This window comes from Dermochelys coriacea, chromosome 4 (genome assembly GCF_009764565.3).
Source record: "Dermochelys coriacea isolate rDerCor1 chromosome 4, rDerCor1.pri.v4, whole genome shotgun sequence".
Classification (NCBI taxonomy): domain Eukaryota; kingdom Metazoa; phylum Chordata; order Testudines; family Dermochelyidae; genus Dermochelys; species Dermochelys coriacea.
In genome coordinates, this window is record NC_050071.1 from 82029848 (window position 1) to 82049371 (window position 19524).

The 19524-nt window shown below is 43.1% G+C and overlaps 1 protein-coding gene across 4 annotated transcripts in view; it reads right to left on the reverse strand.

The window, feature by feature from the left end:
• Positions 1–2700: 2700 nt before the first annotated feature.
• IRF2 (interferon regulatory factor 2) overlaps positions 2701–19524 on the reverse strand; it is a 68666-nt gene continuing 51842 nt past the window's right edge. For 3 of the 4 annotated variants that reach the window (XM_038399383.2, XM_043513583.1, XM_043513582.1), the window contains 4 exons: positions 17075–17189; positions 11836–12000; positions 6016–6062; positions 2701–4031 (listed from right to left, as the gene is read on the reverse strand). In XM_038399383.2, the coding sequence (XP_038255311.1) occupies positions 3717–4031; positions 6016–6062; positions 11836–12000; positions 17075–17189 (642 nt within the window). In that variant the 3' untranslated portion in view covers positions 2701–3716. The remainder of the gene's footprint in view (positions 4032–6015; positions 6063–11835; positions 12001–17074; positions 17190–19524) is intronic. The other variant, XM_043513584.1, reaches the window with a different exon arrangement.

Consider the following 19524-nt stretch of genomic DNA (forward strand, 5'->3'; position numbering starts at 1 on the left):
AATTTCTATTCCCAGATGTGGCCCTTGGGCCAAAAAGTTTGCCCACCCCTGCCCTAGGGACCAGGCCTCGGTGGTTTTGCTGTGTCTGCCTGTAGCATGGGCAGCGTGTGAAGGGGAGGCTAGCTCCCATCCCTTCTGCCCAAAGTATCGCCCCCTCCTGCCATTGCCAGAGCCCTGAGCCGCAGCTGCTGGCCTCCTCACCCCAGCCCCAGGCCCCTCTGGCTGACCTGAGCATCGCCAACCCTGCAGCACCAGGTGGCCCCAGCACCAGGCAGCCCAAGCACTGGCCCCAGCCACCCCGAGTCCTGGGCCATAGGCTGGCCCACTCTAGCCCCAGCCCCGCCTGCTTCTGGGAAGAGGAGCAGCCTGGGCTGGGGCCACAGGGGAAAGAGTGGGAAGCAGGAAGGGGCCTTGGGGCAGCACATGGGTGCGGGGGAGACACGGAGCTTTTCGGGGAGACTTAGCTTCCCTTGGCCTGCAATACCCACTGCTCATGGCCTGGAGTCTACAATCCTGTGATTGGGACCATCAAGGTCAGGCCCAGCCAGAGTGCCTAGCTTTGCCCAGCACTGGTGGCCCTCGAGCCCTTTCCTCATTCTCGGGCAGGTGGGTGCCTGTGAGGCGTGCCAGGGTGGTGGGTGGGTGACTAGGGCAGGGCTACCAGGTGCAAGGCACTCAGTGAGCTGCTGAGGTGGAGGATGTTCGCAGGGCTTGGCTGTGACACCTACCTGGCCCCTTCACCCGCTCGCTGGCTCTGATCCCTGCTGAGGTGATGGGCTGTGCATGTCCCATGGGATCCCTCTCCCTGACAGATGTGTGTTGATAGTGGGCCATGGTGCCTATTGCAGCTGCAGAGGCGGGCCTGAGGGAAAAAATTTGGGACCTTCTGGGCTAGGGATTAGTGCAAAGGGCCGGGACTCAGCAGCATCTAGAGTTTGACCTGAATGACCTATAGACACACCTGGACATAGTGACAACCAGGTGGCACTGAGCTTAGCTGCCCTGGGTGAAGGTGACATATAAAACCCTGTTTATTACTCCATCTGTGGACAGTTAGCCTCCTCTCCCTCAGCTGGTTACTCTGTGCATTAGGTTTCCATACACGTTCTGCTTATTAGGAAATGTTATTTAATTTGAGAAATAGTTTTGCTGGCTAAAGTCAAGATGTTGCCATTGTTTTTTCCCTCCCCTAGTGCTCTGTGTTTGCAACCAGAGCAGCGGGGGAGTAGCATTACTCTAACAAGCAAGATCATAATGGTCCCTTCTGACCTTAAAGTCTATGATTCTATCACATATCTACCTTTTAAAAAACAAAATCTGGTTAATTGTCCCTTTTCCCACTTGCTAAAGAAACTTGGGTTTGGTGAGAGGGGGAAGTTGCCTCTGATTCAGGGTGGGGGTTCGTTTGTTTTTTTTGGTTATTCTTAATTTTTTGCAAAAATCAAAGAAACACAATCTCAGCTGCTTCACTTCAATGGGAATTTCCCCTGAGAAGTGACTGACTAAGGCCCAGAACCACAAAGGCAGTTGGGCATGCCTACTGAATCAGGTTTCTGCAGGTGGCATGGGCATTGTGGTGCCTGGCACCCCAATTTCAGGATTGTACTGCAGCTTAGGGCGGAGACAGGCATCTGGATGCCTAGCATAAGGCAGCAGCGTTCATGTCCACAGGCAGAACCGTAGGTACCTAAGGAACTTTTACAATGAAAATTTAGGCACCTACAGGGTGAGGTAGCAGCTGAACAGAGCTTTTTCTGGAGCACATGCCTAAAACGGATGTAGGTGACTAGATCCCAGATGTAAGTTCCTAAGCAGCTTTGTGCCTCTGGGCCTTAGTAAAAATGGAGACCCATGTCCATTGTCCTAGATCCATGCATGGAGGAGCCTTCGGGATTTGGATCTCCCCCAGTATTTACAGCACCATTGCCCTCTCTTCCTGGGACTCCAAAGAGCTCTTTTTCTGTGCTGCTGAGATCATGCAAGGGGAGGTCCCACAAAGCTATCTCAGAAAAGCCTTGAGCTGCATTATCTTTTCTATAACCCTCCTCCAGCTCCTCATCTGAGTTTACTGAGGCAAAATAAGTTCTTGCCCAAGAGCACTCATTAGAACATCAGCTGTCTTGTGCCATGGATTTGTAAGCAGCACTTCACACTGACAGAAGACTAAGAACTAAGTGCTAAGAACTGCGGGTGTGACGTGGCATTGAGTTACTGATATAGCAGAATCCTACAGATCAGAACCCCCACTGTCCAAACCTCCTTTTCGTAATGACCTGGATCAGAACTCAGCATGGCGTTTACATGGCTGCCAATCCTGTTTTCAGTCCACTAATAATATTTATTATTATTACTCAGAGGACTTAAAAAAATATCACTATCCCCATTTTATAGACAGGGAAAAAAAGAGAGAGACACGCACAACAGGTCAGTAGCAGAGTTGGGGACAGAGCCCTGGTCTCCTGATTACTAGTCTGGTGCCTGACCACATTGCCTTTAAGTCCTAGTTGCTCTTTCTATCTGTGCTGTGCTGCAGTTGTCCCACAGTACTTCCCATTTCATTCACAATGTACAGGATAGTTCTTGATTCTAAAGCAAAGGCTAATCCCAGTTTTCCATTATGAGATGTGACATCCTTCACCCTCTTCACCCCAAAGCCCAAGAAGTGTGGCTAAGATTAAAAAAGGACAAATAAGAGGATTATTAAAAATTTAACTATATCATATTTATTATCAATCCACAGGATAATTTGATTGCTACATGAGCTCATAAAAGCTATTTCACCTTTACAAAATTAAAAAAATGTGCCACAAGGATGTAATAACTGCTGATAACCCACCAAGAACTGAATCTTAAAATTATAAATTTGCTGTAGAAAAGATTTAAAAAAAAACAATTATATTCACTTTAGAATTTTACTTTGAATAAAATATTCCCCTGTATAAAAAATAAAAAAGCTTGCTCTGGTTAGAATTAGAGTATTTTTTTCCTTCTTGAAATCTGGGAATTTGCATAATATCTCTGTAATATTTTTCTTCCTATTGTACCACGCGGCATTCAAGCATAGCAGATTAGAAACAAACACGAGAAAAGCAGTCTTAATGTGTGAAATCCATATAGGAAGGTTCACCTTCCTTTTCTTTCCCATACTTCTCAAGACTTGTTAGAAAGAATAGCCTTGGAAAAGAATAAAGATGGGAGGGGGCTTTGAATGTGCCATTCATTAGAGCAAGGTAATAAAAGGCCTTTTCGTAAGTGCTTTTTAATAAGGTGCAGAAGCAGACTGCAATGTTGCTAGTACTGCACTATGTACATATTCACAATAGATTTTTTTTTATTTAAAAAAAATTCCAGCTAGTTCACATTTTCTCTTCCATTCTGAGGCTTTCAGTTCCATCACAGCCTTGACTGCAAGAAGTGCCGCAACACCACTTCCCTTGTGGTTGTTGGTCCTCTTATGAAGTACTGGAACTTATATAAGTGGGCCAAAGTTCTGTTTTTCCTATGCAGTAACCTTGGAAATCCATCTGGTTTCAGGTATACATACTGATGGCTGGAGTCCTGAGTTAAAAAGCTCCAGTACTGGAGTCGGACACAGCAATGTTCTATATTGTCAAGGCTTTCCCTTAGATTTGTCTAATGTGCGTCAGAGTTGCACCTCTTCTAGAGAGACATAAAATACAAAAACAAACCAAAACTAAACAGACACAGTCAAAGGCTTAGCAGCTCTTGACTCTCGACTGGGTGATGTCTGATGTTTTCTTGATGACACTAGCCCGTGTCTCATGGTCTGGCCTGCTGCTGCTGGCAGAAGCTGAAGACACTACTTGTGGGAGAGGGATAGCTGGGAAAGGGGGCCAGGAGCTGTTGTAAGGCAGTGGGGAGCTTTCTTCTTTGATAGTGACCTGGAGGTCAGGCTTGTTGGAAGTCACAAAAGTAGCCATACTGGGAAGAATATGAGAAGTGTTCCTCATACCCAGGTTGCTCAGATACTGTTTGCCTTCAATGTTTTTCTTTTGCCAATGAATCCGACCCTGAAAAGAAAAAGACTGTCAGTGAATGTGATTTTGTAAACTACTCCTACTAATACAACTGATACAGAGGCTGCTCTCTTCTCTCTTTCAGACTTGCCCTAAATTTCATTACGGTGTTGTAGCCAAATAAAGGACCATGTACTAAGGAATGGCCACTAAAATCTGTGCTTCTAGCCTTTTGTGTGTGACTTTGTGATTTCTTCTCCCTCCAATCCCACTCTCTGAAGTCTAGGTGTTCCTCTGCATAATTTACCCTGCTGATGGAACACAAAGGCCATACTCTCCAGTTATTCTGGAAAAATGGGTAGAGGGGCAAGGAACTCCGAGCTTCAAAGTTCAAAATTTCCCCCCATTGGTCTATCAGGGGATTCCCTCCTCCTTGGAATGGGCAAGGGTTTCAGTCCCTGAATTCAGAGGAAGTTTGGTCACCCACAGAAGTCAAGTGCCTAAACATAGATGATGTCTTTCCTTAGTCAGCACAGAACAGAATCCAGTGGCTGTTAACGCTGCTAGCATTATTCTTTCATGGGCTATCCACTCGGATATCCAAGCGGCCTGTAGGCGATCATGCCACAGAGATCTGCTCCATCCCCTAATGCATGTGGAACATCAGTGCACACCCAGGAGGGGAATTCTAATGAGACTGGGGAGCAAGGTAATCTTACTATAGAACTAGTGCTAAGCCCTGCACTGAGAAGCAAGTAGAGACGTTTCTCATCCCCAGCTTGTTCAGACTGTCCTAGGGGTGTCTGCTGAGTTTTGTTCTCCTCTTCCTGCAGCAGCAGGATGGAAAATATGGCCTACAGGATCAGCAATGTTTTAGGGTCACTTTCCTTATCCATGCCCTACTAAAGCCAACCCTCCTTCTGGCAGCAAGTAGCAGCTCAACCATACTCCAGCACACTACCCTGCAAGGTGCTATTTTTACATCCTTAGAGAATTTTCACTTCTTTTTATGGTATTAAATGTCATTAGCTTGGTAAGTGCTCCCCCCAAGCTCCCCTCCCCCTTCAGGAGGATGAGAGATGAAGAGCTTATTTAACGTTAAAGTATGTACACTGAGAGCAGAGTTAATGTTGCTGCTCATTTTTGACTTCATAACAGAATTCTCCCACCGAAAGGATTCCAACTTTTTTTTTTAGTTTTTTTTTTTTAAACAGAGCAAGGAAAGGGTCTTGCAGAGAAGTATTTCATGAATATGAAGCTGGAATCCTGAAGCCAAATTTCAGCCTTGTCTCTAATATACATATGTATTTTTATGTCCAATTATGTGATCTACACATATAAAGCTGAGATTTACATGCACAAATAGATGTGCATGCATCTATTCAGCACATGCAAAATTAGGGCTGCAAATGAAAAAATGTTCCATGGGTTCTGTTAGGTCACAAGCAATAGCTCCACACAATATTTGGTGGTTATATATTATTTCCTTTGTTTTTTTTTCATTCAAAGCATGAGGACAAACTTGTCAGGAAAGCTCACATGTACCACATTTGCAAAAGTCTCTCCATCATCAAGATCGCCATTTCCTGCTATTGTGTGAGCCCAGACAACATACAAGAAAATCCAAACAAGGCTGCTCGCAACCATGATAAAATACTAAGCTACCCAGAAATACTGAGCCATAACACACACGCATGCACAAAGCCCCTCCTGTATAAAGAAATTTGTTTCCACAGTTGACATCTCTCCAAAGCACATTTTTGATTTTCCTGTACAAATTAGTTTACTTCTAATTTTGAGAGATGAGGGTTTTTTTTTTTTTGGTGTGTGTGTGTGTGTTTTTTTTTTTAAAACAGGCATCAACTTCATTCTACAAGCATCTGAACATTCGTCTCCATACAGCCCTCCCTCCACTATTAAAATTAATAGTGTCTGAGTAGAAATGTATTTTGGTGGGGACAATAGGAAAGAACCTCCACAATGTGTCACTTTAGTACTTGAAGAATTTCTGCTGAGCACTATAAAAGCAAATGCTTACCTCTGCATTTTCTTCATCACTGGGAATACTGTCCGTCGTTTCACTTTCTGTTGGATGAAATGGAAGTAAAAATGAAAGTTGGCATCATTCTACCTGAAGTATCAAAATCCATCTAAACAGACAATATCCACTGCTTAGAAACAGGTCACTATAACCTCTTCTAGAGCTAGCAAAGATTAAAAGAAACACACAAATAAATAAATAAATAAAATTAAATATGCATGGATTGACTCCAGACTTGTAACATGAGGCCTACATAAAACTGCTTGCTGAACCTGTGAGCACCTGAACAGAGTAAAATAAAAAGGTTAACATGATAAACAAGCCTGTGCACTTAAAGCAGGAAAATAGACTACACTAGATGTAGGAAATGTTAAAGAGAAGCAGATGCACAAGGGGCTTATCTCTGCTTAACCTTACGGGCAAAAGGAGAGACTTTATTTTCCTTCACCACTGTATTTGCTATCTTTTTATGGTGTAGCTAAAATGTTGCAAAGTCCTTTCCTTTGCTTTATCACTGTTCATGACTGCACCCAAAGAGATAAAGATGCTTTCACTTGATAATTTCTATCTAAACTTTCAGCCTCAAGGTCTAATCTTCTGTAACATATTTTGTTACTGCTACAATAGAATTTGTTCTCATTTACTTTTGTTTCATCCTTCTCTTGCCCTTAATATCCCACCCCGAGCCCCTCCATCACTGAATCTCCACACACATCCCTTTTATGATCCCCAAAACTGCTGTACCTTCCTTGCCCCCCCACCTATAATCATCCTCTCCATCACTGCACCTCCACATACACACTCCTGCCATCAGCTCCCCAAGCACTGTACCTCTATTCACACACATGCACACACACCCTCTCCTCACCCCCTACCCACTGCACCTCCACACACACCCCCCTCTCCTCATCCCCCCACTGCACCTCCACCTCCACCTCCACACACACACACACACACACACACACACACACACACACACACGCACACACCCCATAATCCCACCAACCACTGCACCTTCACACACATATACCCCTCCCATACTTCCCCTGAGCACTGTACTTACACATGCCTCTTATCATCCCCCCCATACACACACAATGCCTCTACCTCCACACTTCTCATCACATCTGTGTTCCTGTCTCCTAACCCAAATGCACACACTGTAACTGGGGGTGAGTGGGCCACAGACACATACAGTGCTAAGCAAATAGATGGGATCATTGCATTCTGGAAAAGTCACTTTACTGCAGCATAACCTATCCACATGAGGAAGTTATATAAAAACAGCTGTAGCGGACTAGTTATTCTGATAAGGATTCGGACTTTGTACAACTTCACATGTGCTGACCTGGATAAACAAACAGAGTTGTCACAAGATGGTTTTTGCCAATTAAACCAAACTACAAGCTAGGATGGGAAAGGGAAGGCAGGAGAACAATCTGTATAGAAGACAAGGGGCACAATTTGGGAATGACATGGATAGAAAGAATTCATATGCAGACATGAAACAGATACTCCGATGTACAGAAATGTGTGGTAATAAAGAATTTTGTAATGCAAACAAGAAGGAATCTGTCCTCAATGTTTATATATTATCAAAAGTCTGAGCAAGAGAAGGTTCCAGCACTGGCAAGGGGAGAAGATCACTGGGATGCACAAAATTCTAAAGGAAAAAGAGGCTGCAAGACTATTTGAATTATTGTCAACAAGATGAGGTAAGCAAAGAATGAGGCTAGCAAATAAGGGAAATAGGTAGGTGTTAGCTTGAACAGCTTCAAAAAGGAGGAAGATGGGTTTTTGCAAGAAAACATTTTTGTGTACCTCAGACCACTTTTTGGTAGCAGTGATAAAATAATTGTTATCGTGGTAAGTCACTGCATAATGAGTGGCCTTCTCACACATGCAATATGTACATAGGATGCATCCGGCACATCCCTTGTGCATTACTCTGCCACACCATGCTATTGCAAGGTCCAAAAATAAACCTGGGACTCTTGAATGGTTGTACCATTTGGATTTGCACAGTGCAAAGTAGAGTCAGGAGAAGTGAGATTATCCTATGAATTTCAGGATTGGTGGCAGCCCCAACATAAAACGCACAGGGATTCCTATCCTGTGAATCATTTGTATGCTTAAAAAAAATCCTGGGCCAGATCCTTGTCTTCTGCCATGAAATGCACTCATGAAGTAGAAAGGTGGCATTAAGTCACCCAAGCCTGAACTAGCTGTGCACCATCCCCAAATATGGAGTTAGAACATCCTGAAGACTCCCACGATTCCAGTACAACAGCTGAGAATCAGCAATGCATAGGGACACCACAACTGTGCCTCATTTTCCCCATGCATGCCCCGTATGCTGGGCCAGGAAGTGAGGTAGCATAAAAGCCATTACACGAATACTGGAGGATATGCCTACTCTTGGGTGATCCTCCCATGGTCAGCTATGCTGGCTATAGGGCTGCTTCATGACAATAGAGTGGTGCAAAGCAGATGCTGCACATCCCAAGATCTAGTTCCACATATTTTCTATGTACTCAAATTATTTATTCAGATTCTTTGGCAGAGGTTAAGAGAAGCATTTTTGTCATGTTCAGTTATACTGGGAGAGTAGTGCAAGAAGCATTTGACAGACAGACAAATGTTTCTAAGGCCCGATCTTCTATTAGTAATACATTTTATAACATCCTCTTCCCAAAGCCCTGCTGAAGCTCGGGCCATTACAGACTAACCACAGTGGCCATGATGATCATATATCAGCATGTGACAGAGCAATGCTCGAGGTGATTCCAAGAGAACATGATGCTATTCACCCTGACATTAAGATAAAAATATTTTCTATAAAAATGTGTCGAACTAATTTGCCTAATGGTTGAAAGATAAAGCCACAGAGAGAGTAATGAGTCACACCCAGACCAATGTAGTATTAATGACCATTTAAAAGGATAAACATTTCTGTTTCTACCTATGCCCTCTGAAGGCTTGTAAGCTATTTGATAACAGTGCAAAAATGAAGGACATGTTGTGTCTCAGACTGTTGCCACCTTTCAAGTATGTTTAGATCAGTAACAGTCCAGCTTTGCCATTCTGCAGACCTCTGCAACAGAGACAGCCTCCTCTCTGAAACTCCCAGTTCCATACTTACACAGTGACATTATCATCAGCTGAAGTGCCTAGATGCCCCAATCCCTTTGTGCTAGACACTGTACAAACATATAGCAAAGAGACAGTCCCCACCCCAAAGAGTTTAGGCCCAGACCTTTAATGGGAGTTAAGTACCCAAATACCTTTGAGGATGTGGGCCTCCGTGTCAAAGTATCTATAGTGCTCAGTTCTGTGGCCCATCTCCTAATTCTCCACCATCTCTATCTGTTCTGAGGCTCCACAAACTATAACTTTAGAACCACTGAGCAAGAGCACTAGTGGAATGTTGGCAATGTATTTCCATCCACATCCAATGAGACTATGAAATACTCAATCTAGATTTCCTTAGTCTAGTATTTGCTTTAGGCACCTTAGAAACTAAAGCTTTCAAATGTGCCTTCAGATTTAACAAACTACATTTTGTAACGATTACGATCACTACATTTCAATATTTTGGTTGATTAAAAATAAGTAATAATGAAATGTAGTTTAGACTATTCAGGGATAGATTCTGCTAGCCCTTCTCATGTTAAAAAGCACCTTTCTCCAGGAATTGTTCCGTTCAAGCCACTTGTGGAACAAGCTTCTATTCACACGAATAAGGCTAGCAGTATCTGTGTCCTTGTTCCCTGTAATTATTACATGGGACAATTAGTAAATGTGAATTACATGAAAACAGTAAATGGACAAAATATACTGTACATACGACTCTTCTTGCTTTACAGTATGATAAATGTTAAAGAAAACTGGAGTGGATAGTGGGAGATACAATATGTAAAAATAAGGCTGTGCAGGGAGAGAAGGGGAAGAGAAAACAGGTCATTATGCTTCCCGGGCCTCTTAAAATAGGATTCATCTGTAATCCAATGATAGTGACTAATCAAGAGAAATCGTGGGATGAAGAGCAAATGTGATAACTCTAAAAACAACATCAGTTCTATAAGGCAGTAATAGTAAAATAACACTGTCAACTTAAATTTGGGCCAATGTTTACATGTTATAAAAACAAGCTTTTATAAAATGTAGAAATGTTTCCATATTGAAAATATCCAATGAAAACAGTTGTTTTTAAATAAACATTCTCCATCAGAATTTAAAGCCCCAAAACTGCAGCACTAAGAATCTGAAAGCGATACTAAAATGTCAAAGTTGATTTTCAGTTCAAGCTGAGAGAAATACAAAAGAAAAAAAACCAGTATAAATAGAGTCAGAAACACTGGATTTTTAACTGTCTTTCACCTTTTATAATCAAAGGTGTTATAGAGAAAGAAACTTGATTGCAGCATTAGGAGACAAGGTGAGTGAGGTAATATCTTTTATTGGACCAACTTTTGTTGGTGAGAAAGATAAGCTTTCAATCTACATCATTTTAAGTTAACACTGTCTTTCTAATAAAAGATGTGCATCCTTAACTGATTTTGCACCTACAAAGGTTTACTTTCCATTAGTTACTTAATTGCCATTAGTTTCAGAGTAGCAGCCGTGTTAGTCTGTATTTGCAAAAAGAAAAGGAGTACTTGTGGCACCTTAGAGACTAACAAATTTATTAGAGCATAAGCTTTCGTGAGCTACAGCTCACTTCATCGGATGCATTTAAATGCATCCGATGAAGTGAGCTGTAGCTCACGAAAGCTTATGCTCTAATAAATTTGTTAGTCTCTAAGGTGCCACAAGTACTCCTTTTCTTAATTGCCATTAGTTACTTATATTTCCCTCCTAAAATAGATGTTGCTTTCTGGCTTCCCAATGTGAAACTAGGGAAGATACTTGGAAGTATTCAGAGGTAAAAGTAAGCCAGTACGCCCCGGTATGGCGTACCTGTAAGAGCCGGTGCGCCATACCGGGACTGGCTTTCCCAGAGGGCAATTTAAAGCCCTGGGGTAGCAGCAGCGAGGCTCTGGCAGGGATTTAAACAGCCCTGGAGCTCTAGCCACCGCTACCGCCCCAGACCTTTAAATCCCCGCTGGAGCCCTGCAGCGGAAACCCTGGGTAGTGGTGGCAGGGCTCCGGAGTGGATTTAAAGGGCCGGGGCAGTAGTGGCGGCTGGAGCCCCGGGGCCCTTTAAATCCCTGACGGAGCCCGGCCGCCGCTACCCTAGGACTCGGGCAGCAGGGCTCAGGCGGGGATTTAAAGGGCTCGGGGCTCCGGCAGCTACTACCACGGTGGAGCCCCAGGCCCTTTAAAGCTCTGCCAGAGCCCAGAGCCCCGGGGTAGCGGTGGCAGCCAGGAGCCCCCAGGGCTCCTCAATGATTTAAAGGGTCCGGGGCTCTGCTGCAGTAGCGGCAGCTGGAGCCCTGGGCCCTTTAAATTGCCTCTGCAGCTGGTAGCTCAGGGGTGATTTAAAGGGCCCGGGGATTTAAGGCCCTGCCTCTTTCGGTTAAGGCCACGCCTCTTCTGGTTGAGACCACGCCCCCTGTTCAGGACTCTGGCATACCAGTAAGTCCGCTAACTTACTTTCACCCCTGGAAGTATTAGAACTCAGGTCGAAAAAAAATGACCAGCGAAGTATAAGTGTTTCAGAATCTCTGTCAACTACCCTAAGGTACAAAAAAAAGAAACCATCCACCACCTCCCCAACGGTGGTATCCGCCTAATTGCTTAGGCCTATGTAACATTCCAGCACTACCCGATGAGCTCTTCTGAATCTTGTGAAAGTTCTTTTGAGGAATGACTTACCTGCATAGGAGGAGACTGGGGAGATCTGCAGAGGGTATAGCTGACTCATGCTGAGGGGCTGCTCATCACACTCTGTTGTCACCTCTACTACTTGGCAAACATCAGGAGGATTGGCAACTATCACCTGCTCCTCAGTATTGCCATCAAGGTGGGGCTGTCCTACAACTCCATATCAGAAGGAAGAGATAGGTTATTGCAAGACTCCCTGATTTGTCAGACACATTGAACTGTTGCATTAGTACAGAGGTGGGCAAACTATGACCCACAGGCTGGATCCAGCCTGTGAGCCATTTTAAGCCGGCCCGTGAGCTCCTGCTGGGGAGCAGGGTCTGGGGGTTTGCCCCACTCCAGTGCTCTAGCCGCGAAGCAGGGTCGGGGGCCGCTCCACACAGCTCCTGGAAGCTGCAGCATGGCCCCACTCTGGCATAGCAACCGGGGAGCAGGGTCGGGGGCAGCTCCACATGGCTCCTGGAAGCCGCAGCATGCCCCCCACTCCACCCTGGCTCCTATGCGCGCCAGTGGCCCTCTCCAGTGCTTCAATTGGAGCTGCAGGGGCGGTGGCTGCAGAGGGGCAGTGTGCAGAGCCACCAGGCCGCGCCTCCACATAGGAGCCAAAGAAGGGACATGTCGCTGCTTCCGAGAGCTGCTTGAGGTAAGCGCTGCTTGAAGCCTGCGCCCCTGAGCCTCTCCCCATGCCCTGACCCCCTGACCCAGCCCTGATCCCCCTCCTGTCCTCCAAACCCCTCAAACCCAGCCTGGAGCACCCTTCTGTACCACAAACCCCTCATCCCCAGCCCCACCCAAGAGCCCATACCCCCAGCCAGAGCCTGTACCCCTGCTCCCACCCCAACCCCCTGCCCCAGCCCTGATCCCCTTTCTGCCCTTCAAACCCCTCGATCCCAGCCCAGAGCAACCTTCTACACCCCAAGCCCCTCATCCCAAGCCCCACCCCTAGCCGTAATCTGCACCCCTTCCCGCACATTACTCCCCCACCCCAGCCTGGAGCCTCCTCCCGCACCCTGAACACCTTATTTCTGGCCCCACCCCAGAGCCCTCACCCCCTCCTGCACCCCAACCCCAATTTTGTGAGCATCCATGGCCCACCATACAATTTCTATTCCCAGATGTGGCTCTTGGGCCAAACAGTTTACCCACCCCTGTATTAGTAGCTAAATTGTGGTCTTCTCACTACAGTTTCTGTGCTTTCCTCCATGCCTGACTGTTTTTAACAAGGCTTCCAAGGAAATTTTGATTGATGTTTTCAATCTCTAACACCTTCAAAGCTGCCACCTTCCTTTCCAGTTGTCACCACTGGAAATGCTTAAGCAGATGAGTAAGTGTGGCCCCTAGCCAGAGGTAGCCCACAGTTCCACAATGCAACCTGTAGCTGTGCTAATCTTTAATAGAGAAATCAGGGCTTACCAGAGTATACAGGTCTCATCTTTATCAGAACACTATTGCTAGAATCAGTGATTACTGTACGCTGCACTTCTGTATTAATGGTGATGGGTAGCTGCAATACATCCCTCTTAATGTCAGATGCTGAGCCTGGCAAGTTGCCAGTGCTTTGCGGACTTTGGATGCCCTGATACACATCAGGTACTGTAAGACACAGCGATTCAAAACTCATTTACAATGGCCCAAATTAATCCCTAGGTAATTCTACTGACTTCAGTGGTTTTAAACAGGGAATGAATCTGGCTGAGTTTCTCCAGAGACAGGAATGAGGCAAGGACTTCTTGCCATCCCCTGCAATACCAGCTATCGTATGTAAAAAGCAATGTTGAGCTTGTTAGCCTCTAAGCACCAGGGTCTGTGACTGAAATGTATTTCATAATCTCTGTGCTGCAATTTGGTTAAATATTAACAAAGGAGTTTCCCACTTTGGCAGGTAAATGCTGCTCCACACCTTGGTTAGAAAAAGCTCCATTTTTTTCCCTCTACGAAGTTGAGGCATCCTGTAATATTCTGCAAGTTCTTCATTCAAGGATCCCAAAACACTTTACAGACATTGGGTAAGCCACACAACACAGCTGTGAGACAACTAAATATTTTTACACCCGTTTTACAGATGAGTAAACTAAGGTACCCAGAGCTTAACTGACAGTGAAACAAAGGTAAAAGCCAGGAAGAAAACCCTGAACTTCCAGACATGTGTTCAACCCACAGACAAATACTTCCTCCTTGTACAACTTCTTTATCTCAACAATATCAACATAAAACAATTACACTAATAAAATGCATCCTCTGTCTAGTAAATGACTGGGGGGGGGCATTGTATCCATGGTATGCGGTCTGTCCCCCGCTCCACTAGGAAAAGTTTTTTAAATGAAATGGGATTCCAGCACGATGTGAAATACATTTGCTAAGCAGAAGTTGTGCACAGATATAAATCTAAAATAACCAGCAGGTGATAAAAAGCTCAGGATTAGACCTAGTCTCGTGAGTGTTCCTCAGAATTCACAATCAAAGACAAAAGAGAAAATTATGTTCTCCTTTCATTTGAACATAGCGGGTCAAAACTCCTTACTCAGACAAAAGTCTCACGATCTCAATGGGAGTTTTGTGGGAATATGTGCTGCGGGATTTGGTTCAGAGTGATTTGTGAGTAGTGATATACTGTTAGACTGAAGGATTATAAAATGATGGATTGCTTTGCCTATTTTAAGGAATAGGAATTGCCATACTGGATCTGATCAACAGTTCGTGTAGTCTGGTCTTTTGTCTCTGACAGTGGCCAATATTGGATGCTTCAAAACAAGCTAAAAAGTAACCAAAACACATGTAGAAAATTACACAATATTGTAACAGGAGGGTTGCAGGGGAGACATTTCTTCTAGCCCCAAACTGGTGCCAAGATTATACACTGATGTATGACAGATTTAGTAATTCTTCTCAGAGATGACATAACTGCAGATGCTATTCTTATTAACAAAAGTGTTAAACAAGCCTTTTTTCCCATTTAAATTAATTGCATATAATTTTGTTCTGTAAAATGACAAGTAGCTAATCTGGAAACCTCCCCAAACCAGTATTTTATGAAGCAATCCCAGCAAACATAACTTTAAACAGACATTGACTAGGCTCTTTAAAAGGAGCCTGATTTAGAATTCCTACCACTTTGCTCCAGATACTTATTTCCACTGTAAACAACATTCCTCCTGGTTCTGCAGCAAGCTCTCAATAAAAGCAAAGAGGGTGGAAAAAACATCCCATGTTCATTATCAGTGTGAAACCGCAGTGTTGTGCAATGCTGTCTTATTAAGAACACTGCCTTCATGGCCTTATCTTTCTCTTCAGTATCTGGAGAATTCTTACCCAACCCTGAGAGATAACGTCAGTGCTCATCCGCAAAAATACTGGTAGCTTGAACAAAATGCCATGGGCTTGGCATCAGCTGCACCATCTCCCCTCTTTCCCTTCCCCTCCCCAGCACACACATGATGAATCTATTCTGCATTTATTTTGGGTTTTTTTTTCCTGTTTGTGTTGAAAAGCTACTTGGAGTAGTAAATAAGGATTTTTCCCTGTTTAGTTCGGATAGACAGTGCACAGCCTAGATAATTAAACTAGAAAGCACGCTCACACAAAAGGATGCTCTCAATTACACACCAAATCCCAAATGCTTTATTCGTGAAATAAAGATTATTCACATGAGTGAAGGGAGCAGGATTTGGCCCTAGGTATTCCTGCTATGAATGATGTATACCTAGGAACAATGGCAAAAATAAAGCCCTACAACATTTGGATTCACTTCTGTTTGCCTAAGTAACTTTCCTTATTTTTATTATGGCACATAGACCGGACTGATAAATATTAGTGTCATCTACTGGTCTTTTCCTATGAACTACTGAGAACCTCTTATCAATGCAGAGTGCATTTAACTTCCAGTGAAGTTAAATGGAAGTTGAAAGCACTCAGTACCTCACAGAATTGAGTTCTATAAGCCTAGTCAAATCCATAGTTCATTGAAGTCAGTCTTTCTTTTGACTTAATTGGGATCAGGCTCAATATGCCCCCAAAAGGGTTTAAATTGTCCATTGTTTGACTTATACTTTGCTAAATAAAGCAAAAATGTATAAAGTTTCTTCCCACTGGCTCCACATCAACCTTTGGGTATTTTAGATTTCAATTTTGCACCTGGGTCTGACCTACTTGGGAAATATGTTTCACTACAGTGCTGGAATTCCTCCAAGGCTAATTTTAAGACCTTCTGTAATAGAAGGAGCAGAAATCTAAACATGCTCATAAAAACGCAGTGCAATTAAATATACTGCTCCCTGGAGAGCAAAAGCACCCATAAATTTTCCATCCAGAAAAGTCTCTCAGTGAAAAAGCTTACAACTTAGCCTGCAAAATAAACGTGACATAAAACAAGTCATTGCAACTAAAACCTATCATCTTTGCAAAGAAAAAGTTAACATATTTTCAAACACTTCACCTTGTACAGAAAAAAAGACATTCCAGGCCAAGTGGTGATTAAATTTCATTTCACTGTAACAATAACTACAGCCAAAGAGCTGTCAAAACATAACCTAACTTACTTTGCTAAGAACTAGTTTTTCACATTTTACTCTGTCAGCTAACTCCTAACGCACCAGTTTTAAATGCAGTTTTCACTCATCTTCGCTGTTAACACCGTGATGTTAACAGAACATTCTGTTACTGAGGTGCTGGTTAAAATTATCTGGGTCACATCACATTTAATCCTTTAATATATATATTTAAAATACCACCAAAATGGCAACCTGTCAAAAGCCCTTCAAGCCATCTTGGAATCATGAGAACTCTTTCAACTTCTACGCCCCAATTTTACTACCCAGAATGCACTGGATAAAATATCAACCTGGCTGTGGAACGCTGTCTGTGGTTCTCCCTGGAGCTGATTAATGTCAGGAAGGGCCACCAAAGTGATGAGAAGTACTTTTTTTTCCCCCTCAGAAGATGAGCTTGTTGCTCCCAACCCCTGCTAGTTTTGGAGCAAGGGATTGAGCTAGAGAACTGAACTCACATCCTGGGTTTATGGCAAACCTTTAGACTACAAACCTGATCCTGTGAACCATGTTTTATAAAACTTTAGCATACTCCAAAATGTAAAATACTGTTGCTAGGATCAGCTTCATGCAGGCATATGTGCTATTCTGATACCATCTATGTCATGAACTGGAGTTTAAAGTCTAAAGACACATGCATACTGGTTTACCTTTACATGTGAGAAGTATTCACTGGAAGCACTTACCTACAATGTTCACAGTACTGTCAACTTCACTTTTTATAGTGGAGGGTAGGAAGCAGTCAGAAGAGACCTCAGTTATTCCATTAGTCACTGCAAAAGATGACTCAACTGGTTCTTGCTAGAATGAAAACAGTGGAGTTGTGTCAGATTTAGTTTTGGTTTATTTTAGGAATCTTGACTTTATTCCCTATTCATCTCTTTGTACCAAGATCACAACATATCAAATCAGTTTCTGCCTGTCACATACCCACTGCCCCCAGGTAAAAGCAGGATGAAGATCAATACTTAAGTTCTCCAAAGGAGGCCAGATATAACTACATTTCCATTTAAACTGAAGTTAAAAGTCACTCTTTACATTGACAGCAAGCCTCCAAAGAACAATCAATGAATATATTATTTGTTACAAAAGATTAACATTGAAGGTAATGAAGTTGACACACTGCCTTAAAACAGCGTTTTATTAAATATTTATCCTCACTGCTTTCCAAACATACTGCAGCACTGAACTCGTTCTGAAATAACGTCTGATGTGTCTGTTCAGTAATTATTAAATTCTATCCTTAATTTTTCTCTATCACAACAGTCCAAAACAAAACAAAGCATTTATACTAAATCAAACCTTCTAGATCTTGTCACAGCTTTTGCCATAGGGCAATTCTGTTGGGAAAACAACCACCCCTGTTCTATACACAATATACCTCTATGCATTAGCTGTATGTCAGCTGGGGAATCTATATAACTCTCCTTTGACTATACTGTAGAAGTTATTACAAAAACTTGGGAGTTCTTTAACAGGCCATCATCATTTTTAAAACAAGGGATTAACTGCAAGATCAGCCCTCCTCCCTGCTGGATGCCTGACAAGGCCTACAAATCATACAGGATATAATCTGATTTTGGACTGACAATGCCAAGATTAATAATAAGGGCCTGATTCAATTTTGCCCTGAAACTTGTGTGATCATTTACATCTGAGCACACTGAGTGCAAAGTAGGTGTAAAATGATACCATTCTGATTTGGTAGCGTTTTATACTCACTTTGCATGTGTATAAAAGAACACACAAGGTGCAGGACAAAGGTGAACTGGGCTTCAAGTTTTCTGTTCCCAGCCATTCGCTCTGTAAATCCAATAAACTTTATGATCATGGTGGCAGAGAGACTGTAGGGACAGTGTGATGTCCCTTTTTTCATGAGCTTGCTCTAACTGGATAGTTTTTGCAGGCATAGCTGCAGTGCTACCAACCAAGTAGTTACCATTTTTGGTCCCGATTCTTGTTTACACCTCTCTTTACAATGAGGCCTTAAAGTGAGTGAAAATATAATTTAATCCCATCCGAAGGACCCTTTACTCTGCCAGAGTTGTGTAAAATGCCCTTAGCATAAATGAGAAACAAGCCCTTTATATGTGATGACCGTTGTGTCAGCCCCATAAATCAAAGCATCAGTGTCTTCAGTCCACAACTGGAAAGGATGAATTCTGATAAAGGATTCCATCATAAAGGATCCATGGACAGCAAAGAAAGATTAGGACTCCAAAAAATTTTAGGTTACTTGGGCCATGACTCTCTTCTGACATGCACTGGTTTAATACCGGAACAATTCCACTGAATTCAGTGAAGTTACTCCTGATTTAAATGAGAATTAGGCCTTTGGTCTATGCGCATGCACACACACACAAACTTAGGAACTCTGGAGAAGATGAAGCACATGGGGCTGTTACCTGGGGATTAGTGGATTCTGTGGACATGTCATCATGAGGCAAATATTTTTACTTATATCCTGTATATAACATGTACTACTTGTACTCAGACCATCTCAAAGCTTGGCTACCTTGTTGTAAGCTGTTATAAATCTCTCTGAATGGATAACTTACTATGTGTGCATGTGAGAACACGCACCGGTAGGTTATAATCTATTGATTTTGGGACTGTTTCCAGTGGGCCGTTTCTCTGCTACAGTTCCCATACGCTATACCTGACAAGTTATGAAACAAGTTATAAAACCACCATTTATTCTTACTACAGCAGGGCTGCAGCTGCTCCTGCTGAAATCAATGGCAAAATTGATTTCACTGAGGGCAGGTTAGGGCCTACTGTCTAAAAACCGAGTCAGATGAGCACAAGCAGGATGAATTTACATCCAGAGCTAAAGATCAAAATGGTCCCAAATTATCTGGGGACATGCACCAATTTTTTGTGATTTTTTTAAAAATCAGAATTGATTGTGGAAATTAAACTGAAAAACAAATTTTCTCTTGTTAGCAGTGGATGCTGAATAAAGTACCGTAAATTGAAAAATCTTAAACAGGAAAAGTCTAAAAGATTGAGACAACTTCATCCCTACTGTCAATCGGGAAGTAAATGGTGCTATGATGGGGGTTAATTTGGCCCATTGTTTGTTCAACTATATTAAAGAGCTTTTTAAAATGGATGTGACAGATATGGCAATTTC